General features: G+C 45.3%; 1 protein-coding gene across 1 annotated transcript in view; it reads left to right on the forward strand.

Moving 5' to 3' along the window:
- Window positions 1-3,418: 3,418 nt before the first annotated feature.
- Window positions 3,419-26,349, forward strand: part of CRYBG1 (crystallin beta-gamma domain containing 1) — a 341,387-nt gene continuing 318,456 nt past the window's right edge. Inside the window, 1 exon segment of the mRNA XM_068233359.1 lies at window positions 3,419-4,277. Coding sequence (XP_068089460.1) covers window positions 3,973-4,277 — 305 coding nt within the window. The 5' untranslated portion in view covers window positions 3,419-3,972.

The following is a 26,349-nucleotide window of genomic DNA, read 5'->3' on the forward strand; positions in this document are numbered from 1 at the left end:
GAGTTTTTACGTCCCCCCTTTGGACAAATTGGTGTGGGCACACATCAAAATGTGGTCGGTTCAGATAGTCAGATATACCCCACTTTAGATAGCCAGGTTTGCCTCCCCTTAGATAGCCAGATATGCCCCCCTATAGATGCCTTACTTTAGATAGCAAGATGCGCCCTCCCATTTAGATACCCAGATGTTTGCCACTTTTTCTGTTGCTATTAACCTCCTTGGCAGTAATGACGAGCTCAGCTCGTCCATGAACGCCGGAGGGCGCCGCTCAGGCCCCGCTGGGCCGATTTTGATAATTTAAAAAAAAAAAACACGCAGCAAGCACCACGCAGCAAGCACTTTGCTTGCTGTGTGTTGGGGACGATCGCTGCCACTCGCCACCGATCCACCGCTACCCAACGCGTAACGAGCCGCCCCCCCCCCCCAGACCCCATGCGCAGCCTGGCCAATCAGTGCCAGGCAGCGCTGAGGGGTGGACCGGGATTCCCTCTGACGTCACGACATCGATGATGTCATTCCGTTCGTTGTCATGGCGACGGGGAAGCCCTAAAGGAAATCCCGTTCAGAACGGGATTTCCTTATGGGCAAGAGTGCCGGTGGCGATCGGAGGGGTGGGAGGGGGAAATCATGTAGCTAGCGCTAGGCTAGCTACATGATTTTAAAAAATAATAATCCAAAAAATACTGCTGCACAGCCACCCTGGCGAAACCAATAGAACGCCAGAGTGGTTTTTAATGTGGGCAGCAAGCAAGCCGCCTCTCACGCATGTGGGAGTGTAGAGGCTGTGCTGAGCGCCCTCACAGTGCTGAGCCCGGGGACATAGGTGCCTCCTTGCCCACCCATAGCTACGCCTCTGCTCATGTATCCTTCGAAAACTCCATCTTAAGGTGGCCACTAAAGGTAGCCACTAAAGGTCCAATTTCTAGCGAAAAATCGTTTAAGCATTCAGAAATTCTGATTGGAAGGGAAATATTGTAATAAATCGTTCACTACACCATCAACGAACCAATCTTTACTTCCTATCTATCACATTCACAACCAACAAGAAAATCCAAATTTTGGTTCGAAGAAAATTCAGTGACATTTTTTTCACTTGTTCATAATCGATTTGTGTCCACCAATGGAGATTATTTACAACCAATCCGATCAGAATACCTGATTGCTCGAACGATTTTTCGCTAGAAATTGGACTGTTAGTGGCCACCTTAACAGTCCAATTTCTAGCGAAAAATCGTTCGAGCGATCAGAAATTCTGATCGGATGAAAAATCGTTCACTACACTATCAACTAACCAATTATTGCTTTCTATCTATCGCGACCAACAAGAAAATCCAAATTTTGGTTTGACAAAAATTCAATCGGACGATTGTTTTTACAATCGTTGATTGTGCCCATCAACTGAGATTATTTACAACCAATACGATCAGAATTTCTGATCGCTCAAACGATTTTTCGTTAGAAATTGGACCGTTAGTGGCCAGCTTTAGGTTATATTAGGGAATTATTTTATTTATTTTTTTGCCTCATGTATCCTTTGAAAACTCGGTCTTATGTTGTATTAGGAAATTATTTGTAAAATGATAGATAATACCCATCCTTAAACAAACTTCCAGGCAAGTATACAGGGAGTGCAGAATTATTAGGCAAATTAGTATTTTGAACACATCATCCTCTTTATGCATGTTGTCTTACTCCAAGCTGTATAGGCTCGAAAGCCTACTACCAATTAAGCATATTAGGTGATGTGCATCTCTGTAATGAGAAGGGGTGTGGTCTAATGACATCAACAACCTATATCAGGTGTGCATAATTATTAGGCAACTTCCTTTCCTTTGGCAAAATGGGTCAAAAGAAGGACTTGACACGCTCAGAAAAGTCAAAAATAGTGAGATATCTTGCAAAGGGATGCAGCACTCTTAAAATTGCAAAGCTTCTGAAGCGTGATCATCAAACAATCAAGCGTTTCATTCAAAATAGTCAACAGGATCGCAAGAAGCGTGTGGAAAAGCCAAGGCACAAAATAACTGCCCATGAACTGAGAAAAGTCAAGCGTGCAGCTGCCAAGATGCCACTTGCCACCAGTTTGGCCATATTTCAGAGCTGCAACATCACTGGAGTGCCCAAAAGCACAAGGTGTGCAATACTCAGAGACATGGCCAAGGTTAGAAAGGCTGAAAGACGACCACCACTGAACAAGACACACAAGCTGAAACGTCAAGACTGGGCCAAGAAATATCTCAAGACTGAGTTTTCTAAGGTTTTATGGACTGATAAAATGAGAGTGAGTCTTGATGGGCCAGATGGACGGGCCCGTGGCTGGATTGGTAAAGGGCAGAGAGCTCCAGTCCGACTCAGACGCCAGCAAGGTGGAGGTGGAGTACTGGTTTGGGCTGGTATCATCAAAGATGAGCTTGTGGGGCCTTTTCGGGTTGAGGATGGAGTCAAGCTCAACTCCCAGTCCTACTGCCAGTTTCTGGAAGACACCTTCTTCAAGCAGTGGTACAGGAAGAAGTCTGCATCCTTCAAGAAAAACATGATTTTCATGCAAGACAATGCTCCATCACACGCGTCTAAGTACTCCACAGCGTGGCTGGCAAGATAGGGTATAAAAGAAGAAAAACTAATGACATGGCCTCCTTGTTCACCTGATCTGAACCCCATTGAGAACCTGTGGTCCATCACAAAATGTGAGATTTACAAGGAGGGAAAACAGTACACCTCTCTGAACAGTGTCTGGGAGGCTGTGGTTGCTGCTGCAATGTTGATGGTGAACAGATCAAAACACTGACAGAATCCATGGATGGCAGGCTTTTGAGTTTCCTTGCAAAGAAAGGTGGCTATATTGGTCACTGATTTGTTTTTGAATGTCAGAAATGTATATTTGTGAATGTTGAGATGTTATATTGGTTTCACTGGTAAAAATAAATAATTGAAATGGGTATATATTTGTTTTTTGTTAAGTTGCCTAATAATTATGCACAGTAATAGTCACCTGCACACACAGATATCCTCCTAAAATAGCTAAAACTAAAAACAAACTAAAAACTACTTTCAAAAATATTCAGCTTTGATATTAATGAGTTTTTTGGGTTCATTGAGAACATGGTTGTTGTTCAATAATCAAATTATTCCTCAAAAATACAACTTGCCTAATAATTCTGCACTCCCTGTACATTTACCATTGTGCTTGTATCTTTATCACTTCTCCCACTCGGGGGCCCTCTAAGCACAAGCTTATAGTTTCCAAGTGAATGCATGTAAGAAGACCTTGGTAAGTTTCTTCAGCTTGGCGATGACAGCAGAGGCTGGCTGATGAGAGCAGTGACTTCCATTCCTGAGCAGGGCTCAGATCATAGGGTAGAGTTGCTGCTGTGTAACCTGAGCCTGACTCCTCCTGTGTGCGGAGCAAGCAGCTGATCACACACATGCTTTGTTTTCCTCAGCGCACAGCAAGAACACCTATGTATAGAAACAGAACGCAGCGCTAACCGTGCAGGCAGCTCATCCGCAGCCACCACAGGATTTATCCACATGACGGTTGCGGTTCTCTATGGATACATAGAAGAGGGGACAGTTCTGAACTGCTGACAACTTCTGGCAAGGAAGTAACAACAGGTTGATTGGTGGTACTTTGCTACTCGCTTCAGCACCTTGAAAGGCTCCTTTTCCTGCAGATTTTGTTTTCTATCAACGTTTTGGGCGGCAAAGGGAAATGATTTGTGCACAAGTGAAGTATATGATGGCACTGCTATTGCGTGTTTTTGCCTCATGTTGTCAATTACTGGTCTGCAGTCACAGGAATAGGCTGGAATATTAACAGTGCTGACATTCTCTCTACTTGCAGATTGCTTCATTCATTTGGAACAATTCCTGAATTTCTTGTTGTTCTCTCTCTACTGTCTGACTACTGGAGGGAGCACCTAGCCTGGGAATCAGAGCGGATCAGAGCAGCAGAGTGCTCAGCAAGTTACTATGGAGAAAGAGAAGAAGAGCGGTTTCAAAAGGCTTGGGAGATTATTCAAGAGTCGCTCTGCTGACCTAGAGCGAGGGGGCAGCGAATCCTCTTCACATGACACAAGCCTGCCTGAAGAGGAGACATCTGGGCCTGGTGATGGACCCAATCCTAAGGAGCTACCTGTATCCAAGGAACACATTTCCCCAGCAGCTACTCCAGCAGAGGTCAAGAAGAAGCCATTTGGAAGCTGGAGAGTCAAGAGAAAAAACCCTGTTACTTCCTCCCCTCCATCATCTCCTGGTCCTGCTAATTCCAAAGACAGGTAGGCCCTTACTTCCTTGGGTTTATGTCATTGGGGAAAAAACATACAAAGAAAAGCAATTCATGGCTAGCCATTTAAGGTGTCTATTTACGATACAACTTCAGCAAATGATCGAGCTTCCAATTCAATAATTGCGATTAGAAGGATTCTATTGGAAGCAATTGATCAGACCCATAAATGGGATAAAAAAAGAACCAATCTGATCAATATGATTGATAAATCGATTGTTTGATGTCGATTGGCACCATCATCAACATGATCTGATCAATCGGAAGGTGGATTGTGTGCTAAATTGTATCAATTAAGGAAACCTGTAATATCTAAAAAAGAAAAAAAAAGAAAAAAAGTTTAACTTACCTGGAGTTTCTACCTGCCCCCTGCAGACTTCCTGTGCCCGCGCCGAGACAAAACGATCCTCCGTTTCCCTGCACGGCTCACTTTTATTACTGGCAACTTACAAGTTGGCTGCCACTGCGCCTGCGTGGCCCTGTCTGCGCCCGTCCTCGCTCCCACTCACATGGCCAGGAGCGTCCTGAGCATGCGCAGTACAAGCAAACCTTATACTTCCCCTGCGCAGGACAATCCCGCCGACCGCGAAAACGAAAGTGAGCCACAGCGGTGAAGCAGAGGATTGTTTTGTCCCGGTGCGGGCACAGGACGTCTGCAGGGGGCCCGTAGAAGCCCCAGGTAAGTAAGGCTCCCTGCACACTGCACATCCGATTTGTGATTCCGATTTTCCCTGACTGCTATCAACAGAAAAACGCAGGAAAAAACGCAGCATGCGGTAACGATTAAAAATCGGAATTGCATGTAAAAACGATTCAAAATCAGAATCGCATACAGTGTGCATGGGGCCTTAAACTTTTTTTTTTTTTAAGATATTACAGGTGTCCTTTAATGGGTACTTTTTAGAATGATTTTCCAGTGTTGTTCCTTCTCGACATAGATGAGATGTGACATGTACATGGCTGTTGTTAGTTTTTGCAGCATGCAATCCTCTTGGCTCTTTGTATTGCCTTATTGAGTAAGCTTTGTTCCTGTGTCAGGTAGGGGCTTGTTCACACCAGGGAAAAGGTTATAGAGATTTCATCTAAGGAGAAAAAGCCTTAGGAGAACAAGCAGGGTGACCATTGTTTCATGTATGCTAGCATGAAGAAAGGAACATACTGTATCTTTTAACTTGCTATCTTGTACTGAGAACTGTGTGGGAGCAGAAATGTACGGCTAGCAGAAAATTGGAAGAAAGCATGTAAGTAAGATAGAAATATGGATTACGCAGATGAACATTCTGCATTTGATATGCAGAGGCCGTTCACGTCAGTCGTTTTTGGTCACACTACAAGTGTTACAATAACATGTCACAGCATAGTTGCTCACCCTTTGTGTTTTTCACATTAGATAACAAGTACACGAACCTGATTTCGTTCACGCGTTATGACCTACGGCATGAACGTCAGGTAGTTGCGGTGCGACGCTGATCAGCGGCGGTTGTTATAATTTACCCGACGGTAAAACGCTGGTGCTGGACGATACGAACCTCCCAGATGTGTTAAAAACGTAATGCTCTGGAACTCTTTGTGTAATGTGAAAGTTAACATTAAAGTCAAATAGGCTTTCCTGTTACTTTGCTCACCGCATCCTAGAACCGTCAAAACGCACGGATCAGCTCCTAGTGTGAAAAAATCCTAAATTAAAAAAAAACACAAACCTTCTGCATCTACAGTATACTTCTCTGCAAACCCACATGATTTAATATATATCACGCACAACTCTTATGTAAATATAGCTTTAGGGCCTGTTATCCCTACACACGGATTCTGTTTCCAATAAATGTCTATTGGCCTGTTTCCACTAAATGCAATTTTTCTGATGCAGATTTCCCATAGGCATTTATTGGAGTCAGTTTTCTGCATCCAGAATCTGTGTGTAGTGGAAAACGGCCCTTAGAGAAAGCAGGTGACATTAGTTTTCTCTGTATGATATTTATACGTTATTTAAAGTAGAACTCTGACCATTTGTTTTGATTGGTGGATAAGGGTTTAAGGCCCGGGCTACCGAGCATAAAAGCGTTGGACATTCCTTCCAATTGATTTGTTGTTGCGTCGTGTTTTGAGCCCCTAGGGGCATATAGAACCGCAAATGCAGCCGATGCTAGAAGCTACACACAGCGTCTCAGAAAATAAGCTTGACCGTGGTGTTTGCACAATCAACAGTAAACGCTTTGAGATGATCACTCCCATTCATCTCAGTGTGGGTCGTGGTGGATCGATCGCATAGTGGTAAACACTGATTACAGCGCCAGCCGCCCCTGTGAACCCTTCCCTAAGCATCTGTCATGTTCTCTGCTGATTCTCTTCACTTTTGTGGAACTTCGCCTGACTTCTTTTTCTAGAGACATTCAGGGCCGGTTCTCACATGAAGCAAGGTGAAACATTTGCATCAGGCACAGAGATTTCAGGGGCATTATTTCTGTACTGTGTGTACCTTCCTGAGGTGGAATGGACTGGCTGAGAGTGAGCAGTTTGTTTGTCACAGACTCCTAGCCAGCCAGTGTGCTATTGTGTTGAGCTGCAGCATGTCATGTGAGAACATTAAGTGAAGCAGAGTAAATTATCAGGTGCTGTGCAATCATTCCAAATCGGGGGTAGGGGTGCAAGTTTGCCTCAGGCAGCAAAAAGTCTAGAATTGGCCCTAGAGGCATTACAGGAAGCCAGAGAAAATCTTCCCAAGGGGAGGGGAAATCCTTCTTTTGACAGGTGTCATCAGTAGAGGTACCTCAATGAGACATTCAGTGTCAGGTCACACACAACAAATGCCAAAGCCACATGCACTGTATCCCCCTCCAGTTGTCCGTTGAGGTGTTTTGACTGTGGAGCAGAAGGGTACCACATATTTGGTATAAGGAAACATTTCCGCTGTCCATTCAAATTGGTGAAATGTCCATTGCTGTATCACAACAGACAAACCTGTATACGTTACAGTTGGACTTTGTGATGAACCCGTAGGAAAGCATGCCTTTCTTCTACATGGCCGTTGGTCCACTTATGTCCAATTCAAAAATTGGTTTGGCAGAGAAACAATTGTGAACCAGCCCTCAAATCCTGGTGCTGCTTAGGTTGCAACTTCTGATCTGATTTCAAATGTTTTTTTGATCGATTTTTTTCATAGAAGTTAATGGAAATCGGAAAATCGATTGAAAAATGGATCGGACAATAAAAAAAAATTGTGTATTCCCAGCATAACTTGCATTAATACTGCTCCCTTCAGACTGGTAATACTTATGCGGGGCACTTCAGCCTGTGATAACTCTAATCACTACATTATAAGTACAGAAGCACCTTCCATAGTGATAAGGCAGCAGGAAGAGGAGCACTGTGGTAAAGGTAAAGATTACTCAGGCTTTATTGCTTCTGCTTATAAGTAGTAGTAACAGAAATAAAACATAGAGCTTGCCAGGCACTGTAATGTCATTGCACCTGTCTACAGTAAGAGTTGGAAGAGGAGCCCAGGTGTAATAAAATACATGAAAATCCTTAAAGAGAAACTGTACTGAGTAAAAATATTTAAAATAAACACGAGGTCACTTCAAATGAACATTACATAGTTACCTTGCCATCAGTTCCTCTCAGAAGCTCACCATTTTCTTCTGACAATAATCCCTTCCAGTTCTGACAATATTTTGTCAGATTTGAAATATATCAGTTGGTGTCAGTAAATTATCAGTTGCTGTCAGTTATAGCTGAGAGGAAAACTGATGTGCCAGGTAATGTCCATGTTTCCCTATGGCTGAAGTGGGCGATGTTACAGTTTAACTGTGTGCTGACCAGAAAGCTGTTATGGGTAATGGCTATTTTCAAAATGGAGGACGGAAAATTCCCTTGATCACAGTGAACAAACAGGACGCGGGACAGGAGAAAGACACTGAGGAGTAGACTACATGGAAGGTAAGTATGACTTGTGGTTTTAATTTTCAGTTCAGGTTTTCTTTAAAAACAAAATCAGGAAGTGGCTAAGGATTTGCATTTCATGAGTTCACCCATCTCAAAGTGACAGCCAAAACTCAGTGCCAGCATCTAATCTTTAGCTAAGCACTGAGGCACTCGATGCTTGGCTTAGGCCCGGCTCTGCATTTCTTTTTTTTTTGCGGAGCTGGCCGTACGGATCCGACCATCTGGATCCTGGAAAACGGTCCGTTTTTACAGCCAGTGTGCTGTAAAACATCAGTTTCCATAGGTTCCTATTGTGCTGCAAAACCTTCCGTTTCCGTTCCAAAAAATTGGGTCCTGCTGCATTTTTTTGTCCATTCAGTGGAACAGACAACGGAACCGTACGGCCGGTTCCATTGGCAAAAGCTAATGTGAACTGAGCCTAAAAGTGAATCTGAGATGGTTCACTAGCGCTTATTTATACTTAACTTGAGGCATCCTCCAGCCCCATGAGCACCGTGGCCTCCCTCGCTGTCCTCCTTGGGCCCTCTGTTATGCCGCTATGACTCCTGGTAATCTGGGCAGTTGCGGTCTTCTGCCCCCTAGTCGCGCTCCTATCCCCTGCAGATGCTCCAGGAGACGGGAGATGCTGTACGCTCCAGGGGACGGGATTACCGGGAGTCTTAGCGCCAGAACGGAGGAGTTGAAGAGGACAGCGAGGGAAGCCACACAGCTCATTGGGCTGGAGGAAGCCCCAGGTAAGTATAATTAAACCCCAGTATACCATCTCTGGTACACATTAAAATCAGATGCTGGCACTGAATTATGGCCTGATGAAGTGAGACGCATGAACTCACGAAACTGAAGTAAGCCACCTCCTGATTTTGTTTTTATGGATTTTAATGTATTTTATTATACCTGGGTGCCTTTTCCCACCCGTTTATTCACTTTCCACTGTAGGGCGGCCATTTATAGCTGACATACTGTATTTTAGCCTCATTTTCAAGAGAGAGCGACCAAGTACAGCAAGGTCCTTTGTACCCATGTGGAGATGATTACCCGGTATTTTCCAAAAGCTCAACTGGTTGGTTTCCTGTTATAGCAACCTTATAGTGAGTAACCCCTTCTTCTACTCAATTTCTCCCTTACTCAAACATACTGCTGCATCGGGGCTCCTGTTTTTGTGTTTTGTTTTTTTAAGGTACCAATTCCTTATTATCTCTCAACATATACAGCACGGTTGTGCCGGGAGGAGGCTCTTCATCAAATAAAGGGATGTAGAAACCCTTTCATTTCTTGCCTGGCTCATAGTAGACCAGAGTGAGGATTGCTAAGAGGGTTAGTAAGATAGTGATTATGTTATTGCAGTCATATGCATGCCCCTTGTGGGATACCTTTTAGTAATAAATCCAGTACATTGTACATTGATTAGAAATCCTTTCACCCTGCAGGTGCAATGGCATTACTGCTATTTTACAGACTTCTTAGAAAACCTCACTGTGATCTGCTGTGACCCAGGCAAGGAAAATACTCATGTTACATAATAGCTGACAGAATCCTGTCCAGAATCGCTTATTGTTATTTTGTAAATTGCACCAGTGCATCCTTTGCTGGTGAATCTTGACATAATTAAATGATTTGATATACAGCTGTACTCAGTTTGTGCTTGATTTCTTTGTGGTAGGTGCACACATAACAACATGAAACGCTGCGCTTTATGTCATCTGCATATTTATTTATTTATTTTTTTGTGTGTGCGTTTTTGCAGCGTTTTTACTGCATTTTTGGTGTGTTTGCGTCTTTTTTACAGTAGATGCGTTTGCACTGCGCTTTGTATGTGTTTTTCATGTGTTTTTCATGAATAGGAAGACAACAGGAAGCGAAAATATATCACAAAACTATTTTTTTTACAACCTACATTGCGTTTCCATTGACTTTCATTATGTGCGTTTTTGCATATTTCAAAACTCGCATGCGTTGAAAACGCATATGTGTTTTTCATATACGTTTTTATCCAGAGCATTTTATGCAATGCTAGCGTTTCTGCTAAGTGTCTGCTAGCCTCAGGTTTTTTCCGTCTGAGCATCATTTGCTGTTCAAAAGCCTCACTGATGTGTGTCAAATCATCCCTCCGCCCCCTCCGTCATGCGACACACATCATCCCTCCGCCCCCTCCGTCACGCGACACACATCATCCCTCCGCCCCCTCCGTCACGCGACACACATCATCCCTCCGCCCCCTCCGTCATGCGACACACATCCCTCCCCCCCCCTCTGGCACGCGACACACATCATCCCTCATCCCCCTCCGTCACGCGACACACATCATCCCTCATCCCCCTCCGTCACGCGACACACATCATCCCTCCACCCCCTCCGTCATGCGACACACATCATCCCTCCGTCATGCGACACACATCATCCCTCCGCCCCCTCCGTCATGCGACACACATCATCCCTCCGCCCCCTCCGTCATGCGACACACATCATCCCTCTGCCCCCTCCGTCACGCGACACACATCATCTCTCCGCCCCGCGACACACATCATCTCTCCGCCCGCGACACACATCATCCCTCCGCCCCCTCCGTCATGCGACACACATCATCCCTCCGTCATGCGACACACATCATCCCTCCGCCCCCTTCGTCACACGACACACATCATCCCTCCGCCCCCTCCGCCCCGCGACACACATCATCCCTCCGCCCCGCGACACACATCATCCCTCCGCCCCGCGACACACATCATCCCTCCGCCCCGCGACACACATCATCCCTCCGCCCGCGACACACATCATCCCTCCGCCCGCGACACACATCATCCCTCCGCCCCCTCCGTCATGCGACACACATCATCCCTCCGTCATGCGACACACATCATCCCTCCGCCCCCTCCGTCACACGACACACATCATCCCTCCGCCCCCTCCGTCACACGACACACATCATCCCTCCGCCCCGCGACACACATCATCCCTCCGTCATGCGACACACATCATCCCTCCGCCCACTCCGCCCCGCGACACACATCATCCCTCCGCCCCGCGACACACATCATCCCTCCGCCCCGCGACACACATCATCCCTCCGCCCCGCGACACACATCATCCCTCCGCCCCGCGACACACATCATCCCTCCGCCCCCTTCGTCATGCGACACACATCATCCCTCCGCCCCCTCCGTCACATGACACACATCATCCCTCCGCCCCGCGACACACATCATCCCTCTGCCCCGCGACACACATCATCCCTCCGCCCCCTCCGTCATGCGACACACATCATCCCTCCGCCCCCTCCGCCCCGCGACACACATCATCCCTCCGCCCCGCGACACACATCATCCCTCCGCCCCGCGACACACATCATCCCTCCGCCCCGCAACACACATCATCCCTCCGCCCCGCGACACACATCATCCCTCCGCCCCCTCCGTCATGCGACACACATCATCCCTCCGCCCCCTCCGTCACATGACACACATCATCCCTCCGCCCCGCTACACACATCATCCCTCCGCCCCGCTACACACATCATCCCTTCGCCCCGCTACACACATCATCCCTCCGCCCCCTCCGTCATGCGACACACATCATCCCTCCGTCATGCGACACACATCATCCCTCCGCCCCCTCCGTCACGCGACACACATCCCTCCGTCACGCGACACACATCATCCCTCCACCCCCTCCGTCATGCGACACACATCATCCCTCCGCCCCCTCCGTCATGCGACACACAGCATCCCTCCGCCCCATCCGTCATGCGACACACAGCATCCCTCCGCCCCCTCCGTCATGCGACACACAGCATTCCTCCGCCTCATTGGGCATGCGACACACATCATTCCTCCGCCCCCTCCGTCACATGACACACATCATCCCTCCGCCCCGCGACACACATCATCCCTCCGCCCCGCGACACACATCATCCCTCCACCCCGCTACACACATCATCCCTCCGCCCCGCTACACACATCATCCCTCCGCCCCGCTACACACATCATCCCTCCGCCCCCTCCGTCATGCGACACACATCATCCCTCCGTCATGCGACACACATCATCCCTCCGCCCCCTCCGTCACGCGACACACATCCCTCCGTCACGAGACACACATCATCCCTCCGCCCCCTCCGTCATGCGACACACATCATCCCTCCGCCCCCTCCGTCATGCGACACACAGCATCCCTCCGCCCCATCCGTCATGCGACACACATCATCCCTCCGCCCCCTCCGTCATGCGACACACAGCATCCCTCCGCCTCATCCGTCATGCGACACACATCATCCCTCTGCCCCCTCCGTCACGCGACACACATTATCCCTCCGTCACACGACACACATCATCCCTCTGCCCCCTCCGTCACGCGACACACATCATCCCTCCGCCCCCTCCGTCACACGACACACATCATCCCTCCGCCCCCTGTCCTGATTCCTACCAAGAGACATTATTTTAAAGTATGTACACAGCTTAAGGCCTTGCTCACACTATGGGCTCGATTCACAAAAGCCTGATAACTGCTATCACAGCAGTTATCACGCGATCTACTGCGCGCAGCAGTTTGCGTGCGTAAAAGATTACTCCGTGTGATAAATAAACGTTTGCGCACGATCACGCAAACCGCCTCGCGTGGCAGATGGTGTGATAACTGCTGTGATAGCAGTTATCACGCTTTTGTGAATCAAGCCCAATATACGTATGCACAAGCCCTCAACACAGTATATGCAGCAAGGCGTATGGTTTGTGACTCGCAATAACACCGCAAGTGCATAAACTGTGCTGTCTGACCTTCAGAATTTATGTGCTGTGTGGCAGTGAATGCGATGTGATATTGCACTGCTGCGCGCATTTTCGCCAAATTGCCACATGGACCCACTTCACTGTAGTGATCAGCAGGGCAAGCCACGGCAACCCAGATGGTGTGCCATTTTGTGCCTCGCGTTCCAGTTGCACGGCCATCTGTGATTTCTAGTGTGAACTAGGCCTAGACACCAACTTGAGGTAATAATTGATCTTGATATGGCTATTATCATCAGTCTGCAATCTCCATAAAAGCAGACATACACCCGTAGCTTTCTCCTGTGGCACGAACAATGGGATCATTGTGCGGGACATGCGTCCGGCGGATCGCTCGTGGGTTGGGCGTCGGAGATCATCAGGTGCCATGCACACACCTGATTGTCAGCTGAGATGGTCGTTATCGGTCGCCTCAGTCGACTTAAAGGCGTGTGTATGTGCCTTAAGGCCTGGTCCACACTAGGTCCGGAAACGTATCCGTGGCTGCGTTTTTCAAACCTGATGAAAAACGGAGTCCCGGATACTAATGTTCAAAATAGCAGCCAGCCTCACCCAAGTAAAAAACTGATCCGTCTGCGTTTGCGGGGACCCGTTTTCAAAACCTGAACGGAAGGTCCGGATCTGCTGCATTTTCACGCAACAGATCAGGACCACGGATACACGCAGGGGTAGTGAAAAGCAATGAGAAAACGAATCTCCAGCTCCACAGGCAAAAAACTGATGTGAAAACGGATAGCCTGAGCTTTATGATTGGCCCAAAAAAATCCTCCCACTCCTTCCTAATGAAAAACAAAAGTTTGCTTTCCTAAAACAGAAAGAATTTGCGATAATTCAGGTTGGAGTGAGCTCGAGATGTCTCCCAGGCACCACTGCTGAATATATGCAAATTAACCATTGTACCCTTAGAAGCTAAACACACCTCCAGAACCGCTGGAATGCAATGATGTCCCTTAGAAGCTAAACACACCTCCAGAACCGCTGGAATGCAATGATGTAATGATGGAGACGTTTTCTATCAGGGAAAAACTGAACGGAAACTGATGCAAAACTGATGCACTTTCATCAGTTTGCAGTACGGTGGTACTTCCCCTAATCTTCCCCTGATCCGGACTGCAGTATCCGTCCTGCAACTGTGTCTAGTGTGGACCTAGCCTAAGTTATAGGCTTCAATAAAACAGGCCCTTTGCATTCACACCAAACTGTCAAAGATGATTCCCCCACCTCATTTCCCTTGTAGGGATTATAGCAAAGTAAACTCAATCTTGCTCTTAGTGCCAATCAGTTACCTTGAAAGATTTGAATCAGTCTATTTATATTTAATCGGTATAACAATTTAGACAGACACAAGATCATTGCTATTTGGGTTCATGCTGAGAAAAGTCAAGTGAGTTAAGTCATGTGTTATCAGGTGAATGCTGAGATGTATTGTCTCTGCCTGTATCCCATGATTGATCAGGCAGTGTGAAATGTTTGTTGTGAAACAGCACCTCTGACTTGGCATGCTGCCACCTTGGTAGCCAGGGTTCTCCTGACTCACTGTTTGGTAAAGGCAGAGACTGGCAGAGAGCAAACAGTGGCAGGCTCCGAAGTGAAAGCAGGTGGGGGAGAAGTATGATCCGGCTCGATGTGACAGTTATGCCTTTGGTGGTAGATGGCATCAGCCAATAACTCAGCAATGGTTGTGTTGTGTGTATCATTGTCTTGGCAGGCTCTGCTTTTAGGAAGTAACTTTGCTTAGCTAACCTGTTTCATTGGCATGCTACTATAAGGTGTTTCGTAAACAAACACAGCCCTGTGTTATTCTTGTCAATAAGACTTTCTATTGTTTATTTATCTAATGAATGGGCAAAATGTGTTGCTAAACCTCCACCATAGTTGTTTAACATTGGAATTAACCCATGCATTTGCTCAAGCCATTTTGTAACTGTAATAATGAAGTATTTGTGCAGAAATTTTCTGCAGTGCTATACAGAGTTCGTAGTTATGTCGCTGATGCTGGCCACAGACTGGCAGATTGATCTATCAAGTTTTTCTTATATCAGCCAAATGTACCACCAGCACAGCGCATGCATTATGTGTGTGTGCGGGTGTGTACTGCAGTGTACACTGCACAAGTTATAACATGTTATTTTAAAGCCTGGGCAATGTGCAATGTGCACATATTTGTACGAATTTTCCAGAGACTCACTCATTACAATGCAGAGATGTGAACATGCCCATAGACTTGTATGGGTTCACATGCAGAATTATTCCACATTGGAACAGATATACAGCAAAGTCCCTGTTGTTTGGAACTCAGCCATCTGGAAGTCTCAACTAACCGGCATGCCTGAGGGGATAAACTGGGACTGAACTTTGGCAGTTTTCAGGGCAGAAACTACTTACCAATCCTCGGGGCGCTGACTTCTACGCATCATGCAACTCCCAGGGGCTTTCCAGCATTCATGCATGGCCCCTGTCTGTCATCTGACCTGTATAGTTCAGGTGACACATCAGGAGCCTATGGGGGTGGGGGAGTAGGTTTTTCATTTCCTGAACTGCAGTTTAACTGCCAAAATAGTAACATACCAGCCAGCCTCCCGGCGCTAGTCTACTTTAGGGGACCCACCGCAAATCCCCATAGACACTTTCAGCTGGGCTGCAAAACGGAACAAATGGCTTCCGTTTGCTTGATGAAACCCCCACAAGCCTTATATCCCCGGGTAGCTACGCATGTCCTCTAACGAATTTTGCGGGTTTCGGTAAAAAAGAAAAGTTTGAACTGACTGTGTAGGAGCCTCGGAACGACCGCAATTTCGGGTCCGTCGGCCATCTTGGTTTTGCTCTGCAGGTCGTTTCTTCCTCCTCATTGGAGGGATTGTTAGGTGGGGGCGTGCCAGCTAACAAACCCTCCAATGAGGAGGAAGAAAGAGACCTGCACAGCAGAATTAAGATGGCCGACGGAACCGAGATTTAGGCCGTTCGGTGGCTCCTACACGGCCAATTTAAACTTTCTGTTACCGAAAACCTCCCAATTCGTTACAGGGCATGCTTACCTATCCATGGGTATATGGCTTGTGGGGGTTTCAACAAGCAAACGGAAGCCATTTGTTCCGTTTTGCAGCCCAGCTGAAAGTGTATATGGGGATTTGCGGTGGGTCCCCTAAAGTAGACTAGCGCCAGCCTCCCTACTCACTTGCACACTGTTTTGTCAGTTACAATTTGCAAATGCTGTTCAGGAAATGCTGTTGAAAACCCTGAGAATCCCCTATGAGGAGATGAACTGGCCCAAAACCTGTCGGTTCTGTCAGATGTTAACTTCCTACTTTTTTTTCGCGATAGTGGTCCTTTAAATTTACTGTGTGTGTGTGTGTGTGTGTGTGTCCTTAAGTAGGGTCATGTGATCAGGCATTTTTCATGCAACACATACAGTACGTTATGCTTTGAACAAGGAGTTTGCATAAAAACATTTCTAAAACTCTCTGCTGCATGCAAATCTATCTGTAGCACTCCCCTTTCACAGTAATTGATTGGGTTCAGTGCTGCACCGGATTGTAATGCAGTAGTTGAACATTGCAGTATAACACAATGTAACATGGCCACCTGTGTTTCATTGTTTGAAGGAGCCCTAAAGAATCAAGATCATTTTTTCTGCTAATTAATGTTCAGGAATGATTTCTACATCCTCACAAGAGCACAAACACAGTTTGTATAGAAGTTTTCTGCTATACCATTCTCCTTACCCTGGCATCACTATGTGAAAATCCCTTTCTGTGCACCTTTATCATGACATTTATCTCTTTGTGGGATGGCGTGTTTTTTAGGTAACTCTTATAGAAGGCTTTATAAACTTTTCAATGTATGAACTGCTTATGTCCTTTTGCTCTTTAAAAAAAGTATGTTCTACAAAGTCTTGGGGCCAGATTGTGCAGAGAACAAAGCAGTGAGCTGGCATATCTCCAGCTGCCTCTCTGAACATGCTGTCCATCCATCTCCCGCCTAAAGCAGCTACCAGCACCTCCTTGCAGCATACTTAGCTCTCTATGAAAGACATTAAACACATTAATCTTCTGGAGTTCATCTTCAGAATCACACTTGAGAGGTGGCAAGTGTGCTACCTGTCAGGATTTTAATGATTATTTTCAGTAAAAAGAATTGTTTCCTTATGAATGAAAATGGTTGCATTCAACATGTGACTTCTTTATACCATTAGAGCATATGAAGAACAAAGTCTGTTTTCTACAGTTATGTAAAGAAGCTTCGTAAGATATCTGATCCATGGTGATTGTTTTAAATTATTACCAGGCTGCCCCAAATCTTTCTTTCCCCTCAGATAGCATTTTGCAGTGTGTTGGGACACTGCATGGTGTAAACTGGAGAGAGTGCTGGAGAGGGCACCGCATCTATCTCTCCCTCTGCAGAACTAAGCACTCCCTCCACACTGCCAATGCATGCCTGCCAAGTTACAGCTTATAGCATTGCAATGATACCCTATTCAGGGAATCGGTAGCAGTGGCACTGGATATGATTGGCAGGCCCCCCATCAAAACAGAGGTGCCACTGCTGTAACTAGTCTCAATGCTGAATAGATCTGGAAGAAGATTCAGCTTCAATAAGAGTAAGGAGAGACAACAACATGGCACCGAATCTAGATTTATGTATGTATGTATGTATATAACTTTTGTAATTTCAACTCCCACAGGGGCACTTCATAGTGATGCTATGCTGAGGGGGCAGTGATGGGGGCACTACATTATGCAGCAGGGGAAGTGATGTGTCGCCATACATGGGGGTACTATTGCAGAGCACAGCAGGGTGAGTCAAGTCCTTTCAGTCACCTGACCAAACTGATCACATGCTTCTCCATGAGTTATCCTAGACATAAACATCACTAGTAATCAGTAGGGGAATACATTTGTAATATTTCCCAAGATTTCCTAATGTAGGGAGAGCCATCTCCGCTTCTCCTTGTGCACTAAGCAGAATAAGGCTAAAACAGACACAGGTGACCAGACAGTTATTGCTTTACACTAGTTTCACACAGACGAGGGGTAAATCTACCTGACACTGGTGGGGCTGGTATGGATGGATTTATTGCTATCTGCCTGTCTTTGTTACTATTTGCCTGATATATACATATCTTTGGGACTTGTCTTTGCTGGCAATATTTGCATGTCAGTGATATCTGCCCACTGTTTTTGTTTGCTTGTTGTTGCAGATGTCTGCATGTCATTGACATTTGTCTGTCTGTGGTAATAAGTTAAATACATTTCATTGTCTCCCCCCCCCCCCCAAACAATGTTAATTGGAAGGTGTATGTAACACCACAGGAAAAACACCAGCATCTGTCAGGGGAGGAAAAGAGATACTCACCTTCCCCTTGGCAGTCTCTATGCAGCCAGGTCCATCAGTGCCTCTGTTTCACACCACTTTTCTTGTGTAAGTTGTGTATGTGTCCTAATAATGTGATAATGTGTGGGAGGAACACTGAACATGTATGTGAGCATGTGAGCATGTGTAGGTTTACGTAATGACATAACTTTTGTGTATCTCTGTGTGTGTAAGGGGGGGGGGGTACTTTTTCATGTCACAAGCTGCTGACAGCCACTATGTGATAGTACATTCTGGTTAGAAGTACTCTTTAAAAAAACACCCCTGGTATTTCTCCTGAGATCCTGAGCGCAGAGCTCCTAACCTCTACCACATGTGGCAGCGACAGTTGGAGGCAAGCAGCACTTTCCATCAGTTTAGATGGATGACTGGCCAGTTGGAGAGCTGCCCAGAGCACTCCTTAACACTCTAATGCTGGGCATACACGGCTCGATTTTGCCGCTCCATTCTCCCGCTTGATAGATTCCTCGCTCGATTCCACAGGCGATTCTCTTATCTTCCGCTCCTTTTTCTTTTTGCATTGTCCTTAAAGAAAACCTGAACTGAAAATTAAAAGTCAAAATAAGCATACACAAGTCATACTTACCTTCCATGTAGTCTACTCCTCAGTGTCTTTCTCCTGTCCCGCGTCCTATTTGTTCACTGTGATCAAGGGAATTTTCCGCCCTCCATTTTGAAAATGGCCATTACCCATAACAGCTTTCTGGTCAGCACACAGTTAAACTGTAACATCGCAGACTTGAGCCATAGGGAAACATGGACATTACCTGGTACATCAGTTTTCCTCTCAGCTATAACTGACAGCAACTGATATATTTCAGATCTGACAAAATATTGTCAGAACTGGAAGGGATTATTGTCAGAAGAAAATGGTGAGCTTCTGAGAGGAACTGATGGCAAGGTAACTATGCAATGTTCACTTGAAGTTACCTCATGTGTTTATTTTAAATATTTTTACTCCGTACAGGTTCTCTTTAATGCAGAATCAAGTGGCGAAACGATCGGGCCGGAGATCGGACGTGTCGGAAATGATCTTTCGAGGCATCTAAATGGCTCAGAATCGAGCCGTGTATTCCCAGCATAATGCATAGTTTTGTACCGCTCGATCGAGCCATTAGATGGCACGATTGATAATTTCCGACATGTCCGATCACCCGCCGGATGGATTCCGCGCTCGATACCGTGGGCGGGACAATGGAAACAGATAAGAAAAATGAGCACAAGATAAGAGAATCGCCTGCGGGGATGAGCGGGAGTCGATTCGGCGGCATAATCGAGCCACAGAAACGTACCGTCGATTCTCGGCTTTAGGGAGCAGCAAATTCTGTTTTAGACAAACTTGTCTTAACTGTTTGAATACCATGACGAGATGTATCTTGTCAAGGGGTGTCCAGGACAGATACAGTCTTTACAAGATTCATCTTGTCAATGGCAACCAAAAGGTTAAAGCATAAACGGCATTGTTATGAGTGGCGTACTAACCCCTTGCTCCAGGCACAAATGTTTTCGCCCTGTGTAGACACTGTTTGCATGTGTGTGTTTGCATGTGTGTGTCAGGTACTGAATTAGCTGGTGTAAAATTGCTTTTTAAAGTACTCAGACATTTGAACTTTCACCAGCCATTTCTAGAACTCCAGAGTGCAGTCTGCTCAGTCAGTGCAATTTTCTGTCACTGTCCTGCCATAGAACAGCAGCCACTCCCATGCAGAATATTGTTACCTCTTTTGGTTTGGTTGCTCTAGGACTCAGGGGTCTGAATCTGTGGCTCTAGAGCTGTATGTGTTCTTTAAAGCCCCATCTACACGATACGATTCTTTGTACGATTCGATTACGATTCTATTTACGATCCGATTAAATCCGACATGTCCGATCGGGATTCGATTCGATTCAATTCGATTTGCCATTGTTTTAAAATGGCAAATCGAATTCAAACGAATCGAATTCCGATCGGCCATGTCGGATTTAATCGGATCGTAAATAGAATCGTAATCGAATCGTACAAAGAATCGTATCGTGTAGATGGGGCTTTAGACATTCGAGTGCTGCTCTGATAGCGGCTGGTGCTAACCTGCCGATATGCTCTGACCCCCCTCCCCCTTCGTGTAGTTGCCAGTTGGAGCAGCCGAGCTCTGCAACACCTACCATCTCCTCCTCTCTGGGCCTCTCTACAGCAGCACCATGCGACTGTGAGTGCAACCAAGGCTGTACTGCACTGTGCAGACTTTGCAGTGCACAGCCTTGTTCAGAGCCTCCATTCTTCCGCCAGCAGAATCAGCAGCAGTGAGATGTATCGGAACGCTACCCGGGCTGCTGCTTGTAATTATAGCTCTTAATGTGATGGGTGTGAACGAGCAGGCCAAGCACTACTAGGGGTCCTCAATGTTTCACACTAGTGCAAAGGTCTAAAGTTGGACAGTCAAAATTATTCAGCTTGCATGGGACTACAAGAACCAGCACAGATCTACATGGTTTATTGTGGTGTACCTTCAACTTCTACAATAGGAACAGATAGGAATTGTATAATAAACTATGTCAATCTCTGCTGGTTCTTGTAGACCTACGCAGGCTAAATAATGTCTAGAAGACAGCGGGGACTCGCGCCGGCAAGAACAGGTAATGTATAGGGGGGTGGGGTGAGGGGTTGCGCGGCAGCTCCACAGATTGTGAATGGTTTCAGGCTGAAATCGATTCACAATCTGTTTGCAGTACAGGCAGCCATACGATCCCTCTCTGATCAGATTCAATCAGAGAGGGTTCTATCTGTTGGTCGAATCTGATGGCAAATCAACCAGTGTATGGCCACCTTAAGGAGTCGGAGTCGAGGAGTCAGAGTCGGAGCCATTTTGGGTACCCGAAGTCGGAGTCGTGGTTTCATAAACTGAGGAGTCTGAGCCGGAAGATTTTTGTCCCGACTCCACAGCCCTGATATAAAATAATACTCACAAACATAGGTTACCACTAAGGAAACCACCGAATGAGCGACAGATGTGCTTGGTTTGAACTATACTCATTCCAATTACTCACTATTTTGCCTGATGATTGTTTATTGTATTTATATTATTTATTTATTGTAATTATAAAGCGCCAACATATTATGCAGCGCTGGACATTAATTTAGGTTACAGACAATATTTAGGGGTGACAAATAGCAATATGACAATACAGGAATACGAGAAAACCAGATAACATAGCCCAGTATGAGTACAAGGTAATGAAGCAGGTTATAATCAAGTGTTCTTCGGGGAGACAAGTCTACCACTATCCCCCTTTTTTACTGTTTCAGTGCATTTTACTCTGATTGGCACCTCTGTAAAAGTGTACCTTACCATACATGAGTTAGTGTCATTGGTTGATAATTTTGCAACATGCAGGCAGTGGTAGTGGCCAAGCTCCAGCAACATGGAAGCCCATAAGCCCATGTTTACATCGGGGCTATGAAGTCGGAGTCAAAGCAATTTTTGTACCTGGAGTCGGTGGTTTTATAAACAGAGGTGCCGAGTGTTGTTTGTTTTGCTAGATGCTGTAACTCCTTTTTCTATTGCCTGAGGAAGCGGGCGCTGACCCGTGAAACGCGTTGCTTTGTTTTATCTGGAGTTCGTTAATAAATAGACTGAATGTACAGTCATGTTGTGTCTGCTTGGAGGAGGTAAGTCCACCACTGCCTCCTCTAATTACCAAATTTTTGGCTTTTAAGCTCCTTTAAAACCCCTTTTATCCTTTTGGCGCCTCTGTTCTCTCCTATATAATTATAAACTGAGGAGTTGGAGTCGGATGATTTTTGTACCGACTCCACAGCCCTGGTTTACATAGACTTTACAAGGGCTGCAGGTGCACAGAGCAGGTTCACAGGTAAGGCACAAAGCTACACCATTGCATGTTGAGTTGCTTGCTGTAACACATAGCATTGCTGTTTGATATATGTTTTACTGACTATTAGTTCACCTAAACAGTTAGATAATAACCTGTAATAACTGGCTATAGCCGCTTAGCTCCCTGCCCAGATTTTCATCCTATTGTTTCCTGCAGCTGTGACTTCCTTTAGGGTTTATGTAGGACAGTTGTGTATAAGCCTGCCCTGTGATTACAGCTGTACATGAGAGGGGCGAAAAGACACATTAAATATGAAATTAATACGTTTAAAGTTCCAACCTTGTTAATAAATGCTATAACTTTTCTCAGTGCTACACAATTCCTGTTTTCTTTTAATGTTATTACATAGTTACATAGTTATTTTGGTTGAAAAAAGACATACGTCCATCGAGTTCAACCAGTACAAAGTACAACTCCAGCCTGCTCCCTCACATATCCCTGTTGATCCAGAGGAAGGCGAAAAAAAACCTTACAAGGCATGGTCCAATTATCCCCAAAAGAGAAAAATTCCTTCCCGACTCCAGATGGCAATCAGATAAAATCCCTGGATCAACATCATTAGGCATTACCTAGTAATTGTAGCCATGGATGTCTTTCAACGCAAGGAAAGCATCTAAGCCCCCTTTAAATGCAGGTATAGAGTTTGCCATAACGACTTCCTGTGGCAATGCATTCCACATCTTAATCACTCTTACTGTAAAGAACCCTTTCCTAAATAAATGGCTAAAATGTTTTTCCTCCATGCGCAGATCATGTCCTCTAGTCCTTAGAGAAGGCCTAGGGACAAAAAGCTCATCCGCCAAGCTATTATATTGCCCTCTGATGTATTTATACATGTTAATTAGATCCCCTCTAAGGCGTCTTTTCTCTAGACTAAATAAACCCAGTTTATCTAACCTTTCTTGATAAGTGAGACCTTCCATCCCACGTATCAATTTTGTAGCTCGTCTCTGCACCTGCTCTAAAACTGCAATATCTTTTTTGTAATGTGGTGCCCAGAACTGAATTCCATATTTCAGATGTGGCCTTACTAGAGAGTTAAACAGGGGCAATATTATGCTAGCATCTCAAGTTTTTATTTCCCTTTTAATGCATCCCAAAATTTTGTTAGCTTTAGCTACAGCGGCTTGGCATTGATTACGATTATTTAACTTTTTGTCAATGAGTACTCCTAAGTCCTTCTCCAAGTTTGATGTCCCCAACTGTATCCCATTTATTTTGTATGGTGCTAGACCATTAGTACGTCCAAAATGCATGACTTTACATTTGTCAACATTGAATTTCATCTGCCATGTATGTGCCCATATAGCCATCCTATCCAGATCCTGTTGCAATATGACACTATCTTCGTGAGAGTTGATGATTCTGCACAATTTTGTATCATCTGCAAAAATAGCAACATTGCTCACTACTGCATCTACTAGGTCATTAATGAATAAATTGAAGAGCACTGGACCCAGTACAGACCCCTGTGGGACCGCACTGCTAACAGTCTCCCATTTTGAGTATGATCCATTGACCACAACTCTTTGTTTTCTGCCCATTAGCCAGTTCCCTATCCATGCACACAAACTCTTCCCCAGTCCTTGCATCCTCAACTTTTGCACCAGACTTTTGTGGGGAACAGTGTAGAACGCCTTTGCAAAGTCCAAGTATATCACATCTACAGCATTGCCAATATCCATATTAGCATTCACTACCTCATAAAAGCTGAGCATGTTAGTTAAACAGGACCTGTCTTTAGTAAACCCATGTTGATGCTGAGAAATAAGATTATTTTCTACTATGAAGTCATGTATAGTATCTCTTAGTAACCCCTCAAATAGTTTGCATACAACAGATGTTAAGCTTACAGGTCTATAATTTCCCGGATCTGATTTTTTGCCCTTCTTAAATAATGGGAAAACGTGGGCTGTACGCCAATCCACTGGGACTCTGCCAGTTGCAAGAGAGTCACAAAAGATAAGATAAAGGGGTTTATCTATAACTGAACTTAATTCCCTTAGGACCCGAGGATGCATGCCATCCGGGCCAGGTGCCTTGTCTATTTTTAATTTATTTAGTCTTGCCTTCACTTCTTCCTGCGTTAAGTATTTAATATTACAGTTAGAAGATTGAGACTCTTCCGCCTCTGTAGTTTGCAACAGAGCTGTTTCTTTTGTGAAGACAGAAGCAAAGAAAGCATTTAATAACTCTGCCTTACCTTGGTCATCCACCATTGAGTTCCCACCCTCATCCTTTAGGAGTCCTATACAGTCAACCTTTCTTTTTTTAGCGTTAATGTACTTGTAAAACTTTTTTTGGGTTAGATTTTATATCCTTAGCGATTTGTTTTTCAGCTTCTATCTTTGCCTGCCTAATTTCTTTTTTACAATTTTTATTGCACTCCTTATAATTGCTTAGTGCAGCCTCGGTCCCCTCGTGTTTTAAGACCTTATAGCTATTCTTTTTCCTCTTCATTTTATCTTTAACCTTTCTATTCATCCATAGAGGCCTTTTTTTATTCTTAGATATTTTGTTTCCATATGGGATATACATACTACAATATTGATTGAGTATAAGTTTAAAAGCTTGCCATTTCCCTTCAGTGTCTTCCCCTTGTAGTACATTATACCAGTTCACCAAACTTAGTGCCTGCCTAATTTGATTGAACTTTGCTTTTCTAAAATTCATAGTTTTAGTGGTCCTGCTGCCCCGTGGCCTATCAGTCACCAGATCAAACGTTATCATGTTGTGATCACTATTTCCCAAATGTTCTTGAACCTGCACATTTGATACATTATCTGGTCTATTAGAAATGATCAGATCCAGTAACGCATTCCCCCTAGTTGGTTCAGTTACCATTTGAGTCAAGTAATTGTCCTGCAGTGCTGCCAGAAATCTGCTGCTTTTACCAGAATGGGTAGCCTCAATACTCCAGTCAATGTCTGGAAAGTTGAAGTCGCCCATAATTATGACCTCATTTTTACTTGCAGCTTTTTCAATCTGCTGTAGTAATCGCAGTTCTGCAGCTTCATTAATAAGAGGTGGCCTGTAGCATACCCCAATAAACAATTGGCAACTTTTATTTCCACCATGAATATTTACCCAAATGGACTCCACATCTTCGCAATCTTCCTCCATCTCATCGTTGAGGACAGCTGTAAGAGAATTCTTAACAAAGAGACAAACCCCTCCACCATTTTTCCCTGTTCTATCCCTCCTAAACACATTGTATCCTTTTAAATTAGCTATCCATTCATGGCTTTCATCCATCTATGTCTCGGTTATTCCCACAATGTCATAGCCTTTGTCATTCAGAATGAACTCTAGTTCGTCTATTTTATTTGCAAGGCTCCGAGCATTGGTTACCATGCACTTTATATTTTTACCACCACATTTACCAATTTTGTTTACATGAAATGGGCTACTTGAATTTTTACCAACCTCCTTAATCTTTACACTGTCCCCACCCCCCTCTCCACCCCCCATAATGTTAGGCTCCCACTGTCTTTTTACCTCATCTTGTCTAAGTATTGAGACTTTATCCTCCCGCCTCCCCCCAGATCCTAGTTTAAAATCTCCTCCAACCGTTTAGCCATCTTCTCCCCCAATGCAGCTGCACCCTCCCCATTAAGGGGATGATCATTCTATCATTCTATTTCAGTCTTCAACCTGTTGGACATGTCTAAGGGCTCTTTCATACGGGCAGCTGAGGGTGGTGAATTCACCGCCTGTCAGCTGCTCTCATGCACGGGCCGTGTGCTCCGTACCAGCGGTGGACAGTTGCCCCCCATGGAGTCGCATCTGAGTGTGGCCACAGCCTTGCACAGAAGCAACATGTTGTGGTTCTTTGTTAACACCATCATGTGTGCGATGTCCACATGGTATTACCAACACTGACATTTGGCTACATTTGAATTGCATCTGAATGGTGCTCATGGGCAGCAGATGGGACCTGCTGACAAGTGTGCACAGCTCACCCTTCTGTTTGAAAGAGGCCTAATGCTGGGAATACACGGCTCGATAGATAATTTCCGACACGTCCGATCTCCCGCCTGATTGATTCTGCGCCCGGGTCTGCATTGAGGACAATGGAAAAAGATAAGAAAAACGAGCGGA

This window comes from Hyperolius riggenbachi, chromosome 4 (assembly GCF_040937935.1).
Source record: "Hyperolius riggenbachi isolate aHypRig1 chromosome 4, aHypRig1.pri, whole genome shotgun sequence".
In the NCBI taxonomy this organism is placed as follows: Eukaryota; Metazoa; Chordata; class Amphibia; order Anura; family Hyperoliidae; genus Hyperolius; species Hyperolius riggenbachi.